Source organism: Pristis pectinata, chromosome 18 (assembly GCF_009764475.1).
Source record: "Pristis pectinata isolate sPriPec2 chromosome 18, sPriPec2.1.pri, whole genome shotgun sequence".
NCBI classification, from domain to species: Eukaryota; Metazoa; Chordata; class Chondrichthyes; order Rhinopristiformes; family Pristidae; genus Pristis; species Pristis pectinata.
In genome coordinates, this window is record NC_067422.1 from 24,323,541 (window position 1) to 24,349,151 (window position 25,611).

At 40.7% G+C, this 25,611-nt stretch overlaps 1 protein-coding gene across 1 annotated transcript in view; it reads left to right on the top strand.

Moving 5' to 3' along the window:
• usp43a (ubiquitin specific peptidase 43a) overlaps positions 1–25,611 on the top strand; it is a 338,744-nt gene that overhangs the window by 73,389 nt on the left and 239,744 nt on the right. The window contains exon 3 of the mRNA XM_052033131.1: positions 21,521–21,606. Coding sequence (XP_051889091.1) covers positions 21,521–21,606 — 86 coding nt within the window. The remainder of the gene's footprint in view (positions 1–21,520; positions 21,607–25,611) is intronic.

Consider the following 25,611-nt stretch of genomic DNA (forward strand, 5'->3'; position numbering starts at 1 on the left):
TTCATTATGTTTGATGTTGCACGAGCAACGTTTGTTGCTTTGAGTAACTGGAGAGGAAAGGGACAATCACGTTCATCATGAAAGCTCATTATATTGCACATGTGGGTAAACTATGAAGAAAGGAAGCACAGGTTCAATCGATGAACCATCTAGGTTCATGACATTCAGCTGATTTGAGGCTGAGTACCAGCATAAAGTGCTAATGGATAGACTGGAAGTAATCAACACTAGAAATCCACAATAAAGGAAAAAATATTCAACTTGTTTTCCTCTGGTTTCAAAATGGTTTGGTGGTCAGAATTCGGTATGTGATAATGATTGCAACATTAATCAAGTACAGTCTTATTAGAACTTATGCATCCTGTAAATGCTGAAATTGCTGCATTAAATTTTGGACTTCAGGATGGATTGGTGATTTACTTCAGTTTTTTTGATTGGCTTTGGAGCAATTCTATGTCCACGTTTTTGATCTCTGGTTAGAAGACGATGCTGTCTAGCCATGGGGACTCATTGAATAGCCCAGGAACAACTGATTGGCATCAATATATAACAGGCAAATTCTGCTTCTACCAAAACAGGTTACATCGCTTCTTTGTACTTGTTGCAGTTGCCCAGTCCATTCTGCAGCTATTAGTGTAGTTACTTCAAATAACATTGTGGAGCATTAGGAGAGTGGACATTGAAACCTAATATGGAATAACATTTGCTGTGAGAGATGTTGAGATCTCCTTTGGATATTCAACGAAACAAATGTGCTTTCAGAAGAGAAGCATTTCATACACTCTCAAGTTAATTGCATAAAAATCCCTTCCAGTCCCTGAAATTGTAAAACTTGTCAGCTTCCATCAATAATCCTGAGTTACTTTCAGAACCAAGTCATCAGAAACAATCACACACCAAAAGGGCAGGTATGCAGACAGACCAAACTGTCCTTTTCTCCAGTGCAATTTGCATTGTATTTTGAACTTTCTTTTTAATATTTGACAACTGAAAGATAATGGCTTTTTTGGAAATGAACAGGATGAGAAGGAAGGAGGCATATTATGATGAAGGAAATTCTTGACTACCTCACAGCATCCATTGGGTGGGGGGGGGGGAGCAGAGGGTCTGTAGGTTGAGGAAAAGAAGCAAAAAGATACATGTGCTGCTGGAAATCTGAAATAAGAACAAAAAGTAATGGCAATACTTGGCATGGCATGCAGCATTTGTGGAGAAGAAAATGTATAATGTTTTGGGTCGATGCCCTTTCATCAGAACTTGAAATTATAAAGCAGTTTTTTTTTGAATTGCAAAGAAGGGGAAGGGATGGAGACAACAAAAGGAATGTCCCTGCTTGGGTGGAGAACAAGGAAGACTGATATGGTGGCGCTGGCTTTGAGATGGTGTGGAAGGCTTATTGTTGGCTTAGGGAGAGACAAGTTCGACAGTGGTATTGTGAGATAAACCACTGCAGCATCTGGAAAACAAATAAAAGAAGACTAATTTCCCACACTTTCTGATCTTATTATTAAAGTTGTGAATCGTGGAATAAATAACTGGGTCAGGGGAGAAGAGGATCTGTGGTGCAGCAGAGAGTTTAGAGGTATATAATCTGGGTAATGGATGAAATTCAGGAGATAGAGAGTTAATTGGAAAGCAGAACAGCAGATCGAAAGGTAGTGGCTGAGATTTGTAGTCACATTTTTCAGTAATTTTTATTAGAAGATGCAATTCTGATTTTTTTTTGTTGCAATAACAGTGTGCTGCACTGTGACCTCACATCCTCCTACCTCTCTGTTTTGGATATTACTGTTAGAGAATAAATTGCTTTTGGTAATACTGAACAAGACCCTTTTTCCACTGTCACAGAGGTATCTCTTGGTCCACCCACCTATGATATACCTTCTAAACTGAAAATAAAGAACAACTAAAATGTTTAATTACCATTTATGAATGGCAATTATTTCTGATTTTGTACTTTCAGCATCAATTTACCCGGCTTAAAATCAGAAGTCTGCCATAATTCATTTTGTGCATCTGCATGACCAAAGGAAGGGGTGAAATGAAGAGCAATTTGGGTTGAATGGTAGGCAAGGTAAAATTTGGCTCATTTTTCTGCTTCAGAAACTTTTGGAAGTGAGCCCATTGTAAAGAATTAATTTGAAGAGTTTGTTCCCTTCTGTTCACAATGATTTCTAAGTCTGGTAAGTCATAGGGTACTGACCCAGAACCTAGTGCAGGAGTACAGCATTCTCTTTGAAAGAGACTGAGATACAAGCAGAACATCAAAGACACTGTGTTCTTTGTGCTTGGCTTATTGAGAATTTTGCTGAAGTGCTTAGTGAAGCATTTTCTAAGGAGTTGCAATCACAGTGATGGAAATTGTGCACATTTTAATTGGAAGCTTTCTTTATTCTGTAAATTGCAAGTGCTATAATTCAAACAGTGATCAGTTAATGATGATTCCTCCATAATTACAGTTTTACATTGTCTTAATTATGATTTTCAACAAGAAGCAATTAATGAGTTTCAGAAATCCTTAAATGTACAGTAGCAACAGGAAAATGGTAGCTAATTATAGTGTTTGCACAAATGGAGAGAAACAATTGGGCCACAAATGTTTTTTTTCTGCAATATCTTGTTTTGTTGTTGAAATGGTTCTTGATGGCAAATGAGAATAAGAATTCTTTACACCTCCGCAGTTGTTTCAGTGGAGTTTGTTAACTTATCCGATAATGCTTTGTCCATCTCTCTTGCAACATCTGTAACAGTTGGCTTTGAAGAGAATGTAGGGAAAGAATCTGGATTCTTAAACTATTGTTAAGGTTGAAGAGATGAGCTTTGGTTCAGATATTTTCAAAAAAAACTATACAAGAAACTAATGGCAAAGAATCAATATTTAGGCCTCGGATTTTTACAGTTTCTCAGGTTAGAATCAGCATGTGCAAGTCATGCACACACAAGGCACAAGCCACACGTTCACACCGAGAAATTCCTAGGGGGCACTATAAAGTCACCTGATCCATCAAACAGGTAAAACTTTGAATATGTAAAAGAAAATGCCACAGATTTTCAGCAGGTCAGACTGCAGCTGTGGAGTGAGAAGCAGTTAATGTTTCATCTGATGTCCTTTCATCTGATGACCATCAACAAATGTGTTGAGTCATGGAATCGTAGAGATGTACAGCACAGAAATGGGCCATTCAGCCCAACTCGTCCATGCCACCTGTGATGCCTGTCTTCACTCATTATGCCCTTATCCCTCTACTCCTTTCCTATCCAGGTACCTGTCCAAATGCCTTTTAAACACTGTACTTGTATCTGCCTCCACCACCTCCTCTGGCAGCTCGTTCCAAATTACCATCACACTCTGTGTGGGGGAGAAACCTGCTCTTCAGATCTCCTTTAAATTTCCCCCTTCTCACCTTAAATCTATGCCCTCTAGTGTTAGACTCCCCTGCCCAGGGGAAAAAAGCCTCTGACTACGTACTCTATCCATGACCCTCTATAACCTCTATAAGGTCATCCTTCAGCCTCTATCACTCCAGTGAGAACAAACCCAGCTATCAAATCTCTCCTTATAATAAAAGCCCTCCATTCCAGGCAACATCCTGGTGAATCTCTTCTGCACTCTTTCTAATGCTACCACGTTCTTCTTGTAGTGTGGTGACCGGAAAAGTACATGATACTCCAATGTTTTGTATAGCTGCAAGAAGACATCCTAACTCTACTACTCTTAGCCTCAACCCATGAAGGCAACCATGCCAAATTCCTTCTCCACCACCCAATCATCGACCTGAAAAACTAACATGTTTTTTTTTCTCTCAACAGATGCTGCCCAACCTGTTGAGCATTTATGGCATTTTTTTGAAGTTTCACATTCCTGGCATCTGCAGTATTTTACTTTTGGTTTAAAATCCTGATTGTTTGAAAATAGGGTTTTTCATTCACCTGTAATAAGTAAGTTCATAGATTCTTTTTCTTTGCAACTTCCTTCATTGGAGAGAATGGATTTGTCTATGCTGTTTAATTCTCTTAATTGTGACAACTGTTCCAATAACTGCAAACGTATTGATTTCAGTCCGCTATGCCATGTGGATATGCTATTTGTTCATGAAGATTACAGAATAAAAATGCAGATCAGAAGGACTTTGTTCACAGCCTTGCAGAATTTCAGATCTGAGACTTTGAAAACTGTAAGGAGTTAGAAGGGACCAATCATCCGTCCAAGATATCACAGTTTCTTGACTTGAATCAATACAAATTCCCAATGGTGAAATAAATATTTAACTAGCAGCCAATTGACAGTGCTTTGCTTAATGAAGAAACTTTTACATTGCAAAGCTGGTGTTCTACTGGGTTTTGATCAACATGTTCTTTTGCTTTGGTGACTTGCGCATGTCCTTATTTTTGTTTCATACCTGTTTGTGTTGAATCCAATATGTGCAAGTTGCAGGCCAGGCAGCATCCCCTCTTCTGACCACCTGTCACTGCTCTGCTTTTCCATCCTGTATATTGGAGGAAAAAAGGGCTAGGAAAGGGAAGAAGAGAAGAAACATGGTGGGAGGGGGGTTGTGGGGAGGGGGTGGGTTGTGGGGAAGGGGTGTGGGGGTTACCTAAAGTGGGAGAATTCAATATTCATGCCATTAGGCTTCAAGGTCCCAAGATGGAAAATGAGGTGCTGTTCCTCCTGTTTGCTCTTGGAATTCTCCTGGCAGTGGAGGAAGCCGAGGACTGTCATATCAGTGATAGTGTGGGAGGGGGAGTTGAAGTGACTGGAAGATGCAGGTCGCGGTTACGGAAAGACTGCAGGTGTTCTGCGAAATGGTCACCTAGTCTGCGTTTGGTTTCGCCAATGTAGAGGAGGCCACACTTGGAGCACCGAATGCAGTAGATGATGTTAAGGGAGGTGCAGGTGAATCTCTGTCTCACCTGAAAGGACTGTTTGGGTCCCTGGATGGAGGTGGTGCAGAGGCAGGTGTTGCACCTATGGCAGGGGCAGTGGAAAGTTCTCAGGGTGGGAGCAGGATGGATGGGGAGGGAGGAGTGAACGAGGGAGTTGCAGAGAGAGCGGTCCCTGTAACAGGCAGAAAGGGGTGGGGAAGGGAAGATATGCTTGGTGGTGGGGTCCTGTTGGAGATGGCGGAAGTGGCGGAGAATAATATATCGGATATGTAGGCTGGTGGGATGAAATATGAGGACAAGGGGCACCCTATCCCTGTTGGGTCTGGGAGGGGTGGGGGTGAGAGCGGAGATGCAGGAAATGGCAGAGATACGGGTGCAAGCTCTCTCGACCACAGTTGGGGGGATGCCCTGGTTAGAAAAGAAGTTGGACATCTCGGATGTCCGGGAGTGGAAAGCCTCATCGTGGGGACAGCTGCTGTGGAGGAGGAGAAATTGAGAAAAAGGGATAGCATCCTTGCAAGAGACAGTGTGGGAGTAGCTGTAATTGAGGTAGCTGTGGGCATCAGGAGAATTCCAAGTGCAAACTGGAGGAACAGCACCTCATTTTCCGTCTCGGAACCTTGCAGCCTAATGGCATGAACATTGAATTCTCCCACTTTAGATAATCCTCACACCCCTTCCCCACAACCCCACCCCCCACCTTCTTCTCTTCTTTCCTTTCCTAGCACTTTTTTCCCTCTCTCTTTTTTTACCCATCCCCCGGTGGATCTGCACTCCCCTCCCCCGCACCTGCCTATCACTATCTCTTACCTGCATCTACCTATCACCTCCCTATGCCCACCCCACCTCCCCTCTTCTGACTACCTATCACTGCTCTGCTTTTCCCTCCTGTATATTGGGTTTCCCCTTTTCCTATCTTCAGTCCTGAGTAAGGGTCCTGACCCAAAACGTTGACTGCCTGCTTTTCTCCACGGATGTTGCCTGGCCTGCTGAGTTCCTCCATCATTGCAGTGTTTTTCATGTAGATTCCAGCATCTGCAGTCCTTTGTTTCTCTTGCAAAGTGCAGGTTTTTACAGTTGATGCTTTGTGTCAGACAATTTTGTAACCTACCTGGTAGTCATTCAGTGAAGTAGTAGGTGGCAGGTACAGACTTTGTGGTTGACAAACATGTGGGTTACACAGAGCCACTGGAAAACTGTGGCACCAATTTTGGGAGTTTTCATGCTACTTTAATGGAGACATTTCTGACCATTATGTTGTTTCTCTCACTAAATCTAATCGAACATCAGAAGGCTATTGGTTCTCTCAGTTTGAGGAGTTACTGGGGATAAAGTTAGGCAAGAGCACCCAAGTCTTCAGCCAGTTTTACCTTTTATTACCAATTTATCAGGCAGGCTGTTACTCAGCTGCTGTTTTTTTGGCATTATTCACATTGCACATCTGTCATTGTGAATTTTACTCCTTCAGAGTCTATAAAAGAACCTTGCTTCTCCCTCCCTTCCACCAGTGTTTCTCCCCCTTTTCTTTCACCTCTTTCCTCACCTCCTGCCCCATGTGCATGCCTCTCCCCCAACGCCTCACACACATTCTTTGTACGCTGTCTTTATTGTTTGCCCAGGAAAATCCCACTATCTCACTTTGCTGCATTCCAGGATTCATGATCTCTCAAAACATCCACAAAATTTGGAGCCACAGGGTAAGCAGCAGGGAGATGGTGGGGTGGGATGGGTGAGGTGATTATAGTGGTGGAGAAGAATGAGTTTCCTCGCATATAGTCTCTTAAAAGTGCATGTGTATGTGCTCAGAAATATTTATGTCTGATTAAATATCGGCTCTGGGTATAGTACTTATCTAAAGTCAAATCTTGAGCATATCACTGCAGTATTCAAACAACCAGTAATGACACTGACACAATTCTGTTCACTGGTTATATTCTGTTAGATTTTGACATTTAAGCTATCAATAAAAATTCTTAATGTATCAGCTATATATATATCCTGCCATTCTCGAGTGTGATCGCTGCAGGCTTTATAAGGGCCAAAAGATTACTCTGGTTTGAGATTAAAATTTTGCTATTGGTGATTTGAGATACTGGGAGACAGAGATTTGTTCTTTCACACTGGATATAGCATTATGAGAGAAAAAGAAATACCAGAAAATGTTTGAAATATTCAGCATATCAGGCTATGTAGGAGAGTTGATGTTTTAACTTGACATTTTCATCAACTAAATCAATCTATTCCATGTCAAAATATTGGGATACCTTCTGTAGCTTCTCTGATATGCTGGCCACATCTGCTTCTGCTCGTATTATAAACAGTTTAGTAGCTCCAAAATTGGATTTGAGAAATAAGGTATCATGTAAGTAATTGTAATAAATACCCATGTCTCCTAATTGCAGGGCCCCTAATTACTATATAGAGGTGTTTCAAATTGACTGACATTAAGTCAATGTCAGTACTGTTGAGAATTCCACCGTGTGACCAACAGTGCACAAAGCTGAAAAAGTGCTGTTAGCTAATGCCAGTAATAATTTCACTGCGTTACATATCAGTACAATTATGAATTGTCAGATTTGGGCTTGCAACATTGGAGTTGACACAAAGATCTATGAGCATGTTGAAATGAAATAAGAACAGAATGCAATAAATACTCAGCAGGTCAGGCGGCATCTGTGGAGAGAAAGAGAGTTAATGTCTCAAGTCAATGGTCTTTCATTAGAATTTGGCAAGCTTAGAAATCAAACATGATTTAAGTTGAAGAGAAGGGGCAGTGGTTGAGGGAACACAGGGTATGTGTCAGATGGGGTGCAGTCCAGGAGAGACTCGTGATGAACACTATTTAATTGTAACTGATCTATCTGGAGAGATGCAAATAGAAGGTGAATGCTGGAACTTGATACAACACTGCAGTTGCTTGAAATCTGTAATAGAAGGTTCCTCCCATGCTCCAGTTTCTGCTTGCATTCCAAAGATATGTTGGGAGGTTAATTAGCTGCTGTGAAGTACTCTTTTGTGTAGGTTGATGGGAATGTGGGAGAGGGAATAAGTTGCAGGGATACAGGGAAATGAGAAGGGAAATGGTTCTGAGATGATGCAGGCATGGACCCGATGGGGGTGAATAGCCACTTCCTATGCTGTTATAAGGGCAGATAATGCATTCCACAAAGCGGTCACCCAATCTGCAATCTGCTTTTCCAATGCAGAGAAGACCACGTCATGAGCACTGAATATAGTACACCAAATTGGTCGAACTGCAAGTGAATCGCTGCTTCACCTGGAAGGAGTGTTTTGGTCCGTGCATGATGGGGGTAGTGGGAGACCTATTAAGGCAAATGTTGCAGTTCTTGTGGCTGCATGGGAAGGTGTCAGGACAAGAGGAGTGGCTGTATCCTTGCTCAGGGAGGGGTGAAAGGGGCAAAGCAGAGGTATGGGAAATAGAATAGATGTGGTTAAGAGCCCTAATAATTATGGTTTAGGGAAACTATGCTTAAGGAGAAAGAAAGACATCTCAATGGCAGTGATATAGAAGGTGTCGTCATAAGAACTGATACAATGAAGCTGGAGAAACTAGGGAAAGGGAATGGCATCCTTGCAGGAAGCAAGCTTGGAAGAAGTCAGCTTAGAAAACTGTGAGAATTTGTGTGCTTGTAATGGATATTGGACACCAACCTTCCTCCTGAGATGGTGGTAGAGAGAATAAAGCATCTCCATTCAGTTTGTAAGAGTGACCCAGATTTTTCATTTGCCTGTCACTTTAACTCTTCATCCAATTCCTGCCACTCTCTGGCTTCTTGTTACCAAATATTGAATCACCAACTTCAGATAACCAACCTTTCCAGTTTGTATCAGAACTGGCTATAGTTCTGGTGAAAGGTCATCAATTTGTAATGTTAACATTATCTTACTCTCTCCGCAGATGCTTCCTGACCCACTGAGTAATTCCAGCTTTTTCTTTTATTTCAGGTTTCCAGCAACTGCAGTGTTAAATTTCTCACAGTTCCAGCTTTGTTTTGTTTTCCTCCTTCAGATCTCATTCATCTTCAATCTGTACCTCCTCCCTTCAGATCATCTGCAGTCACTGAGCTTTTTACACTCTCTCTCAGCTTCTTGGCTGGCACCATCCCTGTCTTGCTATTCAGATTCTCTTGGTCTCCACTCAATCACAGACATTCCCATTGTTGTCCCCCATCCCTCATTCTTCGAAGCTCAAAACATGTTTGTTTTTTTACTTTTCCTCTATGTTCCTCTCTCCACAGGTGCTGCCTGACCCTCCAAACTTTTCCTTCATTTTCTAATTTCAGATTTACAACATCTTCAACTTCTTTTGCTTTTTAGTATTAACTTGGAAAAATGACATGGCATTAAAGCCACACAGAGTGTGAACCTTGCACCACTCCCTAACAGACCCAGCACCCCCCACCCTCACCTTGCCACTCCCATCTTTCACCCAAAGTAAGCCAAAGTCTCTGCAGGTTTTCAACGACTACGTTAAGGCTTGGGTGTGCTTCAAATACACGATTCTGAATTCTCAGCCATCCATTATACCCTTTGGGAACTTCATTCAAAATATTTTTAACGTTTGAACAAAGAAATGTCTGCCATGCACTTGGCAGCAGTAAGTATTTATATGGCACCTTTGATGTGGTAAAGTATCCCATAGCATTTAACAGACAAAGTCATTATCAAACAAAATTCATCACCGAGCTACATGAGGAAGTATTGGGGCAGATGGGCGAAAGCTTGATCGAAGTAGAAGCTTTTGAAGAGTATCTTAAAGATGGAAGTGCTGGTGGAAGGTTTAAGGGAAAGAATTCCAGTATACAGAGTGAGACACAAGAGACTGCAGGTGCTGGAATTTGGATCAATGAACAAATTGCTGGAGGAACTCAGCGGGTCCCGAAATGTCGACTCCACAAATGCTGCCTGACCCGCTGAGTTCCTCCAGCGGTTTTTTTTCCAATATACAAGATGATAAGAGGCATAGATTGAGTGGACAGTCAGAGACTTTTTCCCAGGGTGACAATGGCTAACATGAGGAGACGTAATTTTAAGGTGATTGGAGGATGGTGTAAGGGGGATGTCAGGGGTAAATTTTTCACACAGAGAGTGGTGGGTGCGTGAAACGCACTGCCTGCAGAGGTTGTGGTGGCAGATACATTAGGGACATTTAAGTGACTCTCAGATAGACACATGAATGATAGAGAAATGGAGGGTGATGTGGGAGGGAAGGTTAGATAGAATGTCTGCACAACATTGTGGGCTGAAGGGTCTGTAATGTGCTGCAGTGTTCTATGTTCTATATAGAGACTTGGGTGGGCGAGAGCACAGCTGCTGGTTTTGGAGCAATTAGCATATGTTTAGCTGCTGGGGAAGCAGAACTCTTGTGTCCTTAGCAAGAACATGGAAGTGGAACAGTTCCCCATGCATTTGAACTGAGAATTGGCTGTAGCATAATGAAAGTTCCTGTGCAGCCATGTGTGGTCTCAGATGGGTTGTTGCATTGCACTCTACAGATTAACTTCTTTATACAGAAATCCATTTTGCCACCTGTATGGTTCCAAGATAGAAAGGGACATCTGTACTTCAATTCCATTTATCTACATTTGTTCCATCTCCCTTGATATCCTTGTCTAACTGAAGCTTAGCCTTGAAATTCAAGGACTTATCTTAAGAGTGAGTTTCACACTCACTGCCCTTTGAGAAAAAGGGGGCCTCCTGTTTTCTAGCTAAGTAGTTCGTCTGACTTTTAAATTATGTCTCTTATTCTGAATTTCCCTTTCAGACAAAATACTTTCTGAATAGCCACTCCTTAATTCCTTAATCATATTAAATATCTCATTTGGATATTTCCCCCCCCCCACACCTCCTCACACGTTCAGAGAATACAAGGCAAATTGATGGTATCTGATGTATCAATTTAACCCTTTATTCTCTGGTATAATGCTAATGAAGCCCCAGAATTTCCTTCCCAAGGTGTAGCCTTCAACATTGAATGCAATACTCCAGCTGTAGCCATGCCAAGGTTTTGCACAAGTGAAGCAAAATTTTCTCCCCTTTTACTTTCAACTCTGTTTAAGTTAAGGTGTTCAATACCATTACATTTTGATTTGAAACACTAAAGCCTACAGATGCTGGAAATATGAAGAGAAATGGAAAATGCTCAGTGAGGCAGGCAGCATCTGTGGAGAGAAAAGCTGAGTTAGTGGGCTGGATCTTGCCGGACTAGACTTGCCATCTGTAGTCTCCCACAAGGATGTACTCTTGCTGGGCCTCTGGATCTTGGGGGCACTTAGCAAGGTGTCATCAGTCAATGAATGAGACCCCTCCCATCCATGAATGCCCTGAGACAAACTTTGACCATTGGCCAAACTGTTAATGCATTCAGAGAAGTTTTAAAAATTATTAATATTGACATCGATATATTGATATTTAACATTAATTAAAAACAAATACTTTACTGATTTTCACTTTTGTGGATTTATATTTTAAATAAAAATTCAGTTGTCTGTTCCATTCCACAGGCCAAGAATCCCCATTGAAATGAATGAGGCCACTGATCCTATGCCAGGGCTTGGTGTAGAATTGAAGTGGCAATTCTCTGGCGTTATCCTGGACATTCCCAGTAGCATTGGGATCTGTATGGAGCCAAGTGACAGATGTAGCATTGCATGTCCCAATACATAGATGGTCTGATTCTCCAGAATATTTGTGTGAATGGCTGAATGCTAGTGGTTCCCTTCTGAAATCACTGGCCACAGCCAACACTCTTAGGCCGAATGTTTTGGGGAGATGAAAGTTCTAATGAACATTCTTTCATCTGAAACATTTTTTCAGAACCTGCTGCCAGTGTCAAACAACCCACATATACTGCTGACATACAGAAAAAGTGCAGGCTAACCTTTTGTGGATTCCCTGATGTTGACTTCCTGGTAACCGAGGTTCAAACTGTAATTGACAATACCCCGCAAGGCAGAAGCTTTTACATGATGATCCCTTTATCCTTGCTGTCTGCCTCGTAGCTCCTAACCAGCACTGCTGCAAGATGGATTTAAGAGGCTATAATTTTTGCCAATAAACTTTTGTGCAGATCCTTATTGGAAAGCCTCTTGGAGACGATATCTTGTGCACCATGTTATTCCTCATTCTTATAAAACTTCACCTTGCTGAGATTTAACCTTTTGGTTTGTGATTCATTTTCCTTCTCAAGCTAGCATCAAATTCAATCATCATATAATTGCAAGATGCTTCCCTACCATCAGACTATTAACCTTTCCTTGTTGATTATTCATTGCTTATTCTAGTGTGGCCTACTCCCTTCTGGCTCTGGAAAGCTAAATGCATTTCTAGAAACTATTCATTGCCTTTAATCCCTGAGCTGTTCTGTTTCTCCCAATCCATGTGCAAATAAAATCTCTTGTCAGAACTTTATTTACTGTGAGCTTCCCATTTATCAAAAGTTGGCAAATAGTTCTCTTGCATGCTTTGTGTTCTTTACTTCTACCCTAACTGTTCCTGCTTCTTGATCGCCATGACTGTGGTAATTGTGTCTTTCATAGTTTTTGCTATTTTTCTGATCATTTTGTATGTTCTAAAGGCTTTATAGCTTAGATGTGGTTTCTGGTGCTGATTTTAGCCTTTTAACTTGCTCATTTTGTTTTAGAAGCTGTGTACTTTCTTTGTTGAGATGACAAGCTTCTGTTCTACTGGTGTGTGTTTTAAAGTCCTGTTTGAAGCCTTGTTTATCCTTCTAAGACATAGGACTCAGCAGTTAAGCTGGAATCTATTCCCAATGCTAATTCTGAGTATCTCATCAAATGGAGCCCTTCCTTCCAACATACCTTTATCATTGAAAATCAGAAAAAAGAAGCAGATGCTGGAAACCTGAAACTCCTGCTGAGTTTTTCCAGCATTTTCTGTTTTTATGGAGGCACAAAAGACTGCATATGCTGGAATCCGGAACAAAAAGTTCAGCCGAGCAGAACTTGTTCTTCTCCTTAACTACTTCCCTTTTGATTCCTCTCACTTCCTACAAATCAAAGGTGTAGCCATGGGCACTCACATGGGCCCCAGCTTCGCCTATCTTTTCATTGGCTACGTGGAACAGTCCTTGATCCAAATCGTCCCTGGTATCACTCCCCAACTCCTTCTCTATTATATTGACTGCCTTGGTGCTGCTTCCTGCACCTGTGTGGAACTCGTCAATTTTATCACCTTCACTAGTAACTTCCACTCCGCTCTCAAATTCATTTGGACCACTTCTGATATTTTTCTCCCTTTTCTGGATCTCTCTGTCTCCATCTCAGAATACAAACTATCCACTGACATTTACTACAATTGCACTGTCTCCCACAGCAACCTAGACTACACCTTTTTTCACCCTGTCTTCTTTAAGGATTCCATTGCTATCTCCCAGTTTCTTTGTCTCTGCAGCATCTGCTCTCAAGATGAGGCCAAAGAACCATAGAACAAAACCATAGGACAATACAGCACAATACAGGCCCTTCGGCCCACCATGTTGTGCCATCAGGACCTCTGAAATGTCCTTTTTTTTAGGAAACGTGACTTCCCTTCTACTGTAGTTGATGGAGCCCTCTCTTGCATTTCCTCTGTTTCCTGGACTTCTGCTCTCACCTCACCTTCTTCTAAACGAAACAGAGCTCCCTTAGTCCTCGCCTTTCTCCCAACAGTCTCTGCATTCTGCAGAGTAACGAGAAGAGGGCATATCCCAGATGGTGAGGGTCCTTAGTGATGAATTCTGCCTTCTTGAGGCACTGCCTCTTGCAGATGTCCTTGATGGTGGGGAGGGTTGTGCCCATGATGGAGCTGGCTGAGTCTACAACCCTCTTCAGCCTCTTGCAATCCTGTGCATTGGCACTTCCATACCAGGATGTGGTGCAACCAGTCAATATGATCTCCACCGTACATCTATAGAAATTTGTAAGAGTCTTGGGTGACATACCGAATCTTCTCAAACTCCTAACAAAGTAGAGCTGCTCGTGTGTCTTTTTCATGATTGCATCAATGAGTTGGGTCCAGGATAGATTTTCCAAGATGTTGATACCCAGGAAGCTGAAGCTGCTCACCCTTTCCACCACTGACCCCTCAGTGAAAACTGGTGTGTTTCTCCTGACTCTGTCACCACCTTCACCCTTCCCTTTACTACTTGGTTCCATCTGCCTCCTTTTCTTTTTCTTCCACCTATCACCCACCTGCCTCTGTTCCTCAACTCCACACCTCCTCGCTCCCTCTGCCAATCATCCTTCACCTCTCCTTGATCTCCTCTTTACATAGGCTACCTTCCTTCTCCACTGTCAGTTCTGATGTTGAGTCTCAACCTGAAACTTCGACAATTCCTTCCTCCCCCCACAGATGCTGCTCAACCTGCTGAGTTCCTCCTGCAGTTTGTTGTTTGTTCTTTTCTGTTTTTGTTACGCCCTTAACATTCTCTTTCCTTACCTGTTCAATCATTAAGCCTGTAACAAATAACTTGGTGATTTATCAGACCAATCATTGAACTGACATGGAATAATGGTGCAGATCTTCCAACAAATCCACACAGATCTGCTGGCAGCTACGCCTGTATCAGGATAACTCCAAAGTAGCCGCTGTAGTGTTGTCTCTGCTCAGCAGACTGTTGGCTTCTGGGCATTTACATTATATTGGTGGGAACTTAATGTTCAACAGATTTCCCAACTCTTAGGCTTGCAATCCAGTTGTAGAACCCTCATCAGGTTAACCTGGTTCAAGTCCAGGAATCCATTCAAATAATGGGAGAAATGAGAGGTAAGTGGAGCATTTCCTCTTTTGGGTGTTTTAATGAGAGATCCGGCACAGAGACCAGTCCTACAGCCCACCAAGTCGAGCATCAAGCACAAATTTTTACACTAATCCTACCCTAGCCTATTGTATTCTTCCCATGGTGTGTGTGTTTACTCTTGAAGCTTTTAATTATTTTTAATATATATTTTTATAAATCTTCAGTGAGTTTACTGTATGAAAACATAATTGACATTTGCAAACATTCAATTTAAATGGCGGCTTTGGTGAGTTGGGGAGGTGGGACCTCATTGGGACTTTCAAAACTCTTTGTCACCACAGTTGATCACTTGCAATTAGGAGAGGCACTGCACTGACTTGGACCTCACTGCTGAGCTCAGAACCAGGCTCCCAGTGGACCCAGAAGTAGCATGGCTCAGGGTGCAGGTGACCTTGGGACAACAGAAGATCTGCCTCAATATTGGCAGAATATGGCATCAGAGAAATCCCGAATGAAATTGCATTGAAAGTAAATTGCTCAGCTGAGCAATTTTATTTGTTACCCATCAATCACATCTGAAGCATTAAGGTATTTGCATGGATATAGTAAACACAATCTAAATCTCTCACATTTGGCATTTCTCATGATCTTTAGTCTTTTACATTTTCAGAAATAGCTGCATCATATTGTCATTTACATAGCATCCATCACAGCACTGCCGGATTGTACCTTATGATAAGCCTATTACAATAGACAGTAAATCTGGATTATAACAATGTGTCAATTTTAATGGAAAGTCTTGTATCTATTATACTGCATTGCATGTTAACCATATTTGATGCCAAGAAATTAGGTCATGTAGGCACTTCTGCAAACTTTGTGATTTAGGTTCCAAGAGAAAAATCAACCCTAAAGGAGAAGTGAGGACTTGGTATTTGTTGGAAGTTGGTGCCTTTCTTTCATTGAGAACTTTGGACATGTGCAGTGGCATCACGTATTTGGATGCCAGTTCCACAATTGTGAACCATGCAATCATGACCTGCAGGTAACGTGAGGCATTTGTGTGGAAGCAAGCCTTCACAGCACCTGAAACCTACATCAGCACTACTTAAAGAACACTTGACTCACTTGGTCCCTGCATGGGGATTCCAGGGCTAGGAACCCACTTCAGGTTGGTCCCTTTTTGAGTCATGAAACTCTCCTTTGTCTCTACAGTGACAAGGAGCATGAAGGCTCAGCCATTCGCTGTGGAAGATCTCTTGTGAATTTGTGGAAATAAGACACTTCTCACCCTGCCTGCATTGCCCCATAATTGTGCCTTTGTCAGTGTTCTCTGGCCATTGGTTCTCAGGCCATTGGCCGTAAGGTGAATGGTATAGCATTTACTAGGCAACTGCACCTATGTCATCTGGAATAAAACTGATTTTGCAGAAATGCAAATTCAAGGAATTTTTCTTTTCACAAAATGTATAGGATTTCAAATACTTCCTCTCCTGCAATCCTGACTTTTACATTTCTGACCAGATATGATCTTCAAAAAATGTATTCCAACTTGCAGCAAATTTCAATCTTTATTTACTTTTTTGAGAATTGAGTCCTAAAATCCAAGATTGAATGAAATGCCAGAAGTTGAAAAGGGCTCACTGAGTGTGTAAAAAAAAAGCATGTTATGAATACCTTTGCATCCTCTTCTTGTGTGCATGTAATTAAGAATAAAGCACATTGAAGAAGAAACTGTTGAGTCAGTGAACATGTTAATATACCAATTTTACTGTGTGCCAACTTGAGACGGATTCATAGAGTCACAGAAGAGGCCCTTTGGTCCATTGAGTCTGCGGCAACCATTTTTACCCTAATCCTACCCTAACCCATTTTATTCCTCCACGTTCCTATCAATTCCCCAACACCCCCTCCCAAATTCTATAACATGTATACATCCAGAGCAATTTACAGTAGTCAGTTAACCTACCAACTTTTACATGTTTGGATGTAGGAGGAAACTAGAGCACCCAGAGGAACCCCAATGGTCACTGGGAGAATGTGCAAACTCCACACAGTGCCAGAGGTCAGGATTGAACCCAGGTCATTGGAGCTGTGAGGCAGCAGCTCCATCAGCTGTGCCACCCATTGCCCATTACAAAAGATCACAAGAAATAGGCGTAGAAGCAGGTCATTCAGCTGCTCAATCCTCAACAAGATGGCTGAACTTCCATCTCAAAACTATTTCCTACCCAATCTCCTTTCTCTTGATTCCTTAATATTTTTGATGTGAACTCATTATTTTGAAAAATGTATTCTTTTAAATAAAACTTCAGGTTGCCATTTACTTGGGTGAGGACAGGGGCAACAATTTGCAGGAGTAACAATTTGCAGAAGTCTAGAAAGAAATTGGTGGGGGGGGGGGGTAGAGAGAAAAAAGGACTGCTTGGTGATAATCAATTTGTACATTGTGATTTTGGTATTATTGCAAGAGTAAGGGTTTCTCATGAATAGTCATTACAACTCTGTGAAAGGCCAAATACATCTCTGTTTTTCAGAAGATGGTCTTTGTGGAGATTTCCTTATCTGCCTTGCCAGGTTTGGAACTTTACCTTAAATAACCAAATGATTTAAGAAAATGAAAATATACATTTAAAATAAGTCTTTGGCTTTCAAACTCTCAAGATTTAAGGAAATTTCTAGTTTATAATGGCTGAGAAATAGAGATTTTTATAAAAGTGAGGACCTGATGATCTAAATATAGCTTTGTGTACCATTGGTTTCATTATGGGAAGCTGTTGGAGAAAGTTGTAGAAAAGATAACCATTTAAAATGTGAAGAGCTGGAAAATGCAATGTTTTCCATAACAATAACAGAGAATCCAAGTAGTTAGCTAGTGACATTTATCATGCAGTTCATTCCATTCACTCTGCTTCACAATTGACCACTGGGGTGCTGATGACATTAGAATTGTTTCCATTAAGGCATGAATAATTTGCTTGCCAGAGAATAACTGCTTTCACAAGCTATTGTGTGGTTTTGTAAATATAAACTGGAAAGCCAGTCTCTGCAGAGGGCAAATCCTAGAAACTCCTTCAGTCTGATATTTTAAAGTTTGAAAGGAAACTTACTTGTGCTTTAATTTTGTCCATTCCACTACCTCCCTTCCCACCCACCATCCTGCAGCCCACTCTCACCATAACCTTTCACTAGCTTCAGAAATTTGCAAAATCTTTGCATTCCTCTAACTCTGGCCTTTGCACATTTATCAATTTTCATTGCTTCACCATCGACAAGTCTACTTTCAGCTTCCCAGGCCCTGAACTCTGGTGTTTCGTCCCTAAGCTGCTTTACACTTGCATTTCATTTCCTCTTTCAAAATGCTTCTTAAAACCCACCTGCTTAGCCAGGCTTTTGATTTCCTGCCCTTATATCTCCTCTTGTGGCTGGTGTCAAATATAGTTTGACGAATGTTTTGTTTCAGGGGCCTTGGAATGCATTGCTTTGTTAAATGTTCTATAGAAGCGCAGGTTGCTGTTGACATAACAAACTATCATTATTGGGCAGTTCTGAGGTTGCTCCTTTAACAGAAGACTAGATATGCAAGATTTTAATCACTTAAAACATTCCTATCCTCAACACACGCCATGTTTGGAAATGTATCATTGTTCTTGCATTGTCATGAACAGAATCTTCAAGCTCCCTATCCTTCCACACCATGGTAGGAACTTTACTTGAGGTATTTGCAGTGGTTGCAAAGCTCTCATTCTGTATATGAATGGGGGAGAAAAATTCTTTGGGTGAAGCAGAACATATATTGTCCATTTAGTTGTGAGAAAGCAAAGCTTCACCGGAGTGGCATATGAGACCTGGGAATAGAAGAAGAGCCAGGCAAGCTGTGTTGATGTAATTTTATGTCATAGGTCAAAATGGGTTAAGCTTACTAAGTGCTACGTTACCAGAATATAAACAGAATGGTCTCCGCAATACTGACAGCGCCATTGGTGATACAAGGTCCAGGAGTTTGTTCTGCTTGATGCAGAAGTGTTCTAAATCGTGAACAAGACTGTTTAGGTTTTAGCTGGTAATTATTCCGAAAGAAATATATTAGCTCATCAGTCTTATTAGATATAAATTCTTGCTTTAGTTTCTCCTGCATTGTCTAAAGATGCACAGTGGATTTATTGGCTCCAGGTTCTGAGGAGTTGCTTTGGGATTCTATTCTATGCAGGAGCAAGGGAAGTAAAATCTTAATGAACATTTATAAAATGGTCAGCTAATTTCGATTGATGCATTATGATATTGTCAGATTTAACCAGCAGCATACTGTCTTTGAATTTTTCAAAATCCACCTCAGCTTTAACAAATTGACCCTTGTTGGTAGAGCCCACTTGTACTTTAGCAACAGCAGTGCTTTGTACTCTGCCTCTGAAATTCAGTTCTGTTGACTTATATGGAACTAAGTTTCGTGAGCGGTGCAGCTTGCACTTCTGCTATTATGTGGCGTGTTCAGCATTACTGACCGAGGATGAACTTCCAGGCAAAGGTGTAAGTGTTACTTTTGTTTGTGTTCATGGTATCTCATCTTTCATTTTATTATTCAGTTGTCATTCAAAAAGATAACCGTGGAGAAGGCGTCATCTTCTAAATGTCTACCTTGCTGTCAAAGAGGCAAAGGTGATTCTGAATAAGCTAATTCATAACATTGTTATGGATAGTTTAAACAGTGAAGTAGGTTAGCAGTTAATGCTGTTATTTTTTTTGCTGATCTATATTTGGTGATTTTTATCATTTCTTGAGTTACACAAATATTTATACAGTTTTAATAAAGGAAGTAGAAGAATCATGGGATGATGCAGTGCTGGAGACCAATGGAATCAAACTTCTGTTGGGAAGAGGTCATCCAAGTAGTGTCAGTTTTCCCATAACACTAAATTTTATTCCTTCATCAGCATTTGTCAAACTGTCTTTTGAAATTGAAAATAAAAAAAAATTGCAGGTGCTGGAAATCTGAAATGAAAACAGAAAATACTGGAAAAATTTAGAGGGTAAGGTAACATCAGTGGAAAGAGAAATAGGAAAGGTCTTCAACTGGAAAGGTTAACTCTGTTTCTTTGTCTGCAGATGCTGCCTGACTTGCATTTCCTTTTGTTTTTAAGTGCTATTTTAAAATTTGCTGTTAAACTGGTTTTCAACTCCTTTTCAGGAGGTGTACCTTAACAAACATTGGCAAGCAAAGCAATAAGAGGAAACTGTTGGATTAAATCTGCATGCTGTGGCCACTGATTCTTTTGTCACTAGACCTCTTTTCTACTCACTTATTCGCTCTAACATCATCGTAGTTTTTTTTAATCAAACAGCTTCTTAAGCTTCCTTGCCTATGGAAAACAGCACCAATGATTTCATATTACTAGAGTTCCCCATTCCTGCTACCCTCCTAAATCTATCCACCAGCAGAGTCTATAAAAAGAGTACCTTGCAGACTTTCATTAATGGGATCAGCCCTCTGAAAATGGACAGCATGAGTTGTTGTAAAGGCAGCAAATAACTTTATAAACAAGCCATTTTACCTTTTCACATAGTCACCTTCTTTAATGCTATATATATATTTTTTGTTGTTAATTTTTGGGAACCTCCACATTTATGGAAGATCTGCCTTGTGAGGTAATGTGCATGGCCTTGACTTGACAAACCTACCTAACTACTTTCTCTGAGAACTTTCTCTTGTTCCCTATTCTTTTTTTTCCCTCCTTTGGACCCTGTTTTTCTCTCATGATATTTCAACAGGCCCCACCTCGTCTCTCTTTCTTCACTAACATGGGGAGTCCTGATCAGGCTCATGGTTTGGTCAGTGGACAGTCACATGATTTAGTTCAGTCCATAACCACCAGGAAACCAGGGTCCACGAGGATCATAGATTTGCAGGGTAACCAAGTACAAAGGAAGACTTGTTTATTTAGGGCAAACTCGTTTCATGTGTAAGATTTTGTCCCCCCACAGCAGTGCATAGTTTTGATGAGACTGCTATTCTGTTTATAGTGACTTTATTAAATAAAACTGGATATCACAATATGTGCAAGATTAACCAGGCTTAGTTGGCAGCATATTACCACTGCAATGTTGGTCAGAAAGGTTAGACAGTGTCACATGAGTGGAGTGTTTTTTTTTCACCTAATTCATCTCATTTGCCTCTGACCAATCTTTCCATTCTGTGTGATGGTTAAAATGTTTATTTATATACACTATGTTAGGGATTAATGATCCTTCATGCCTTTATGAAACTAATTAATCCACCCTCCCAATTACCCTTTTTCAAGGGAATGTGTACATGGCATTCCATTTTATTACCCCAATCCTTATAAACGTTCCTTATTTTACAACCCCAGTCCTAGGTCTCCCATTACTTAATTGTTTTATTGTGGTTTGGTTATTTGGATTTGCTGCCATTTGTCTGCGGCTGCAGCAAGGACTGGAAGGTTTATACTTTCAAGGATGTGTCGACAGAGTGTATGAAGGCACATGTGAATCAGATTAGTCAGGCCATCCTTTTGTACTTCAGAGATTCTTGCCTCAGTCTTGTGTGCATTAATTCCATAATTTAAACATTTACCTAAGGTAAAGTGGAAGACCGTATTCAATTTTCTGAATCTTCATAAAGAAGATGGAGTGCAGACATAATTTTTTCACAGTCATTATCATTTGCCTACTTGCACAGCGGAACTATGCAAGATCATAGTTCCTGGTAATCCATCTGCTGCTATTTAAAAAGGCATTATAGAAAACTTTATGTCCCCATGTATGACAAAGATCAATAATGAATGTTTTTTAAGAACTTAAGTCTTTGATTAATCTTGAAATTTCATTTTTAACTTGATTTTTAACAATTTTTTGTTTCAGTCTTCCATTGGTGAAAATTCTACAGGAAGCTCCCAGCAGCCTGGAATTCAGAGTTTTGTTCAAGAACTTTTCCAAGCACAGTACAGGTAATTTAATTAATCTTCTATCCCACCAGCAGGTGTAAAAAAAGAATGGATCAAAGGATTTTATTTTACGCATCCCTGAAACACAATGGGTAGTTTATCAGCAGGGATTTGGAGATGGCACTGCATTTTCACCTGCTAATCCATTGATGTCACGGATGGTGGATGGCTGTCTTGCATTCTGAAACTGCTTCACAATAAATAATGTTTCACAGTAAATAAATGCTAGTTGTAGACATACTTGAAATTTGTACGGAACCACAGGACCATGGAATCCTTGTAGAGTGGAGCAGCTCCAGTTTATTAAAGAGGCTTCTGAGAATTTTGTATCTCAGGACCAGCTCTGAGTTGTGTATGAAAATTACAGCACTTTCCATTTCTTATGGAGCTGCACTTTTCGTTAATCCTGCTATTGGTATGGCTAATTAGGGATGTTTCCAGACATATCTAGTGTGTATGTGATTTTGTTCAATACGATGGGCTGGTACTTTGAACACTCCTTCCCTGTCCTCCAGTTTATGAAATACCTGCTGAGAGACAAAACTTAATCAGATCAGTTTTCTCTATTCAAAGAAAATATACCAGAAATTTTTTGCCCAGGAGTATTGATTTATTTGTGTTTAAATGCAACATAACTTAATCATTAATGTACATAGAAAACATTCTTGTCAGTAAGTCAAGTGTAACAAATTAAGTTGTTTATTGAATACATGGAGAAGATCTCCTTTGTTAGTTTATTGCAGTCTGAAATACCTAGTTGAGGAAATTCCTTCCACATCACCCATGGGTGTCACAATCTACAGTCATTTATAGTATGTTACTGTAGAAATTAAAGATGTATTTGGAAATCTGCTTTAGTGATTTATAGACTCTAATGTTGTCAGGGCATAAACTAACTTGACTACATTTATTTCAGTTAACCTTGTAGTCAAGTTGGAGACAAACTCAGAAACTTGAAAATCATCATTCTTCTGGAGATTAGTTTGTGAGGAAGAAGAGGCAGGAAAGTGCTAACAGATTCTAGATTTGCTGGATTCTTTTCATTGCACTGATGCATGTTCCAAGCATTTCATTTGCAAAAGCTTTGGCAATTAAATCTTCCAGAACAAGGTAGTTTGCAGTAAGAGGCAATAGTATATTTGCTTCATAGAAAACCTTTAATCCTGCTTTATGTCATGAACCAGCAACAAAAGAAACACACTGAGTCATGATTCAGTGTTAACAACTATTTTATTAATCACTACTTATAATAATACGTAAAATAAAAGTAAAAATGTTAGTATGTTAGAATTCAAAAATGTTAAACCTTGAACATTAACCCCAAAAACTAAACTCTTCGTATGTGTGTGTGTGGCAAAGTCCCAAACTCCAAGTTCAGGAATAGTTCTTAAAGTTCAGTTCTGCAAGCCATAAGGTGAAACATGAGCAAAGGCTGCTTTAACAACCACCGTTGTCTGAAGATAAGACGTAGATGTAGAGAAACATAGAGAGAGTAATTATGAAATCCAAATATTCCACGATGGAACCCAAACGACACTTCAGTGTTTACTCGGTAGTGACTTCCTCACCCTGAAAAGCATCAGAATCGTGGTCGTCCACACACAAATACCTGTTTCCTTCTACAGGTCAGCAACAAAGTGAACTCCACCGGATTACTTCCAATTTCCATACATGGATTTCTGTGGCAGACACAGTTATTGTTTCTCATCCATCGATAGAGAAACTAGCAGGCTGGTGTCTCTCTCCCTTCTCTCTCTCTCTCCCTTCGACTGACCTCTTCAACAACGTCATTATGTCCTTTATCTTCTGTTGACGTAAGCACGGCACACACGCACGCGCGCGCGCGCACACACACACACACACACACACAAAATCTTAAAGGGACTTTCACCGAGTCCGTAACATTTATGATAAATTCTTTTATGTTGGAAACGTGAACTGCTTCATATCAGCATTGTTTGTGAATACTCCAGTGATCTGCTTTGAAGTGCTTTACTGTGCTATATGGATCCAGATTGTGATATCAATACCTGAGCAAATTTATACATTGAATGGTTTGCTTTCAGTTCTTTTCGACATAAAATGGCTTGCTTGTCCTCTGTTTCTCTTAAGATTGTTACTGTATAACGTAGAAACTTATTGTGCATTTTAAGGATTTTCAGTTTTGTGTTTGCTTGGACATTTTACAGCATGCTTGGGTGTACATTAATCAAGCTGAGAGAGGTTAAACTTCAAGGCAGTAGAGTAATTTCCTTTGCAAATTCTACTTGTGTCGTGATGCAGAAACAGGACAATGCATAGTGAGTCATGCTGGAGGTAATCAGTAACAGTTCTTGCATTATTCAGCATTCTGAGATTGAGCGATGGTGTGGCCTTGGTGTTTGGGACTATTGCATTATTTGGGTGCAGTTAATTCTGGGAAGTCAGGTGGGAGAGATGGACCTATAAGGAAGGCTGGCCAATTTTATTTCATTTAAATTAGTAGATATAAAGTTATCTGGAATCTGTGTTTGCATATCTCCTCCCTCACATTTTTAAATTGCATTCAGTGCCACAAAGTGATTCAATAGACCAGACACAAGTTAAATTGGCTGTGGTGGACTGTGTAACTCGGTAACAAAGTCAATGATTCCAGTGAAAATCCACCTCTTTCGTGTGTCTGTCTTGTTTGTTCTCTGTGTGCAAATTGCAGATTGAATACTGATAATTTCAGTCATTCATAATTTTCATTGAAATGTCATAATTTCTATGACTCTGTGACTCCATTCCTACTGCTGTGGTTAGCACTTAATTGATCCCTGAAAAGGCCGAGCAAGCCAATCTGTTCGACCAAGACAGCAGCTACAATCAATTACAGTAATAATGGACCACCATCAGCAGTGACCAAGGTACAAGAATCGACCAGGATGGCAGTGTACCCAACTCGGTTGACCCTGCAAAATGCTCTTTTCAGACCTCCATGGACTTGTGTCAGAATTGGAAAAGCTTTACCATAGACTTGTCAAGCAAGTCTGACATGATCCTACTCTCAAAATCATTTCAGGACCTTTCAGCTAGTATTCCAGACTCTTCCGGTACCATCCTTGGGCATGTCCTGTCCCATCAGCAGAACAGTGTGATCAGAGGTGATGTGGTAATGGTACATTCAGGAGAGAAGGACTATAGTAATCCCCAACATGTCTCCAAACCCATGAAGTTTCATGGCATTGGATGACACATGACCAAGAAAACTTCTTGCTACCGTCCTTGAGAGATGGTCATACAGCATAGATACAGGTCCTCTGGCCCAACTTGTACATGCCGACCATCAAAAACCGATACTAAGTAATCCCATTCCCAACACTTGAATAGTGTTCAAAAGGTGCAACTTAAGTGTTGTGAGAGTACCTGTCTCTACCACCCCTTCAGGCACTATGCTCCTTTGCTTGATGAATCTGTACACTTACTTGATGAACAACACTTGTATAAAACAATAATGGCAGAAAGGGTCGGGAACTTTCATGGCCAGAACCAACAGGGATTACGTAACTCCAAGACAGCCAAGCCAGCTATCATGAAAGACAGGATTTAAATATTTTTTATATGTTGCTATCCTTTGTTTATTTCTTTAATCAAAATTGAAATTGCTGGAAGTACTCAGCAGGTTAGGCAGCATCCATGGAGAAAGAAACACAATTAACATTTCAGGTTGATGACCTTTCATCAGAACTAGGAAAGGTTAGAAAATATGCACGTTTTAAGTTGCAGAGAAGGTGAGGGAGGGGAACCATGGGAGTGAAGGGGTGGAGACCAAGAAAGAAGGAATGATGTAAATAATGGTGGTGTGGGCTGAGCAGGTGGTGAAGGCTTGTTGGTTGCAACTGATCTGTCTAGAGGAGAAATAGACAGAGGTAGATGAATGAGAATGCAGAAGAGAGAAAAGAAGCTCTGCTGGAACTGCTTTGTACATGATGTAGTTTTTGCTGGGCATCTGAAGTAAAGGAGAATGCTTGTCAGCTAGCATCTCTG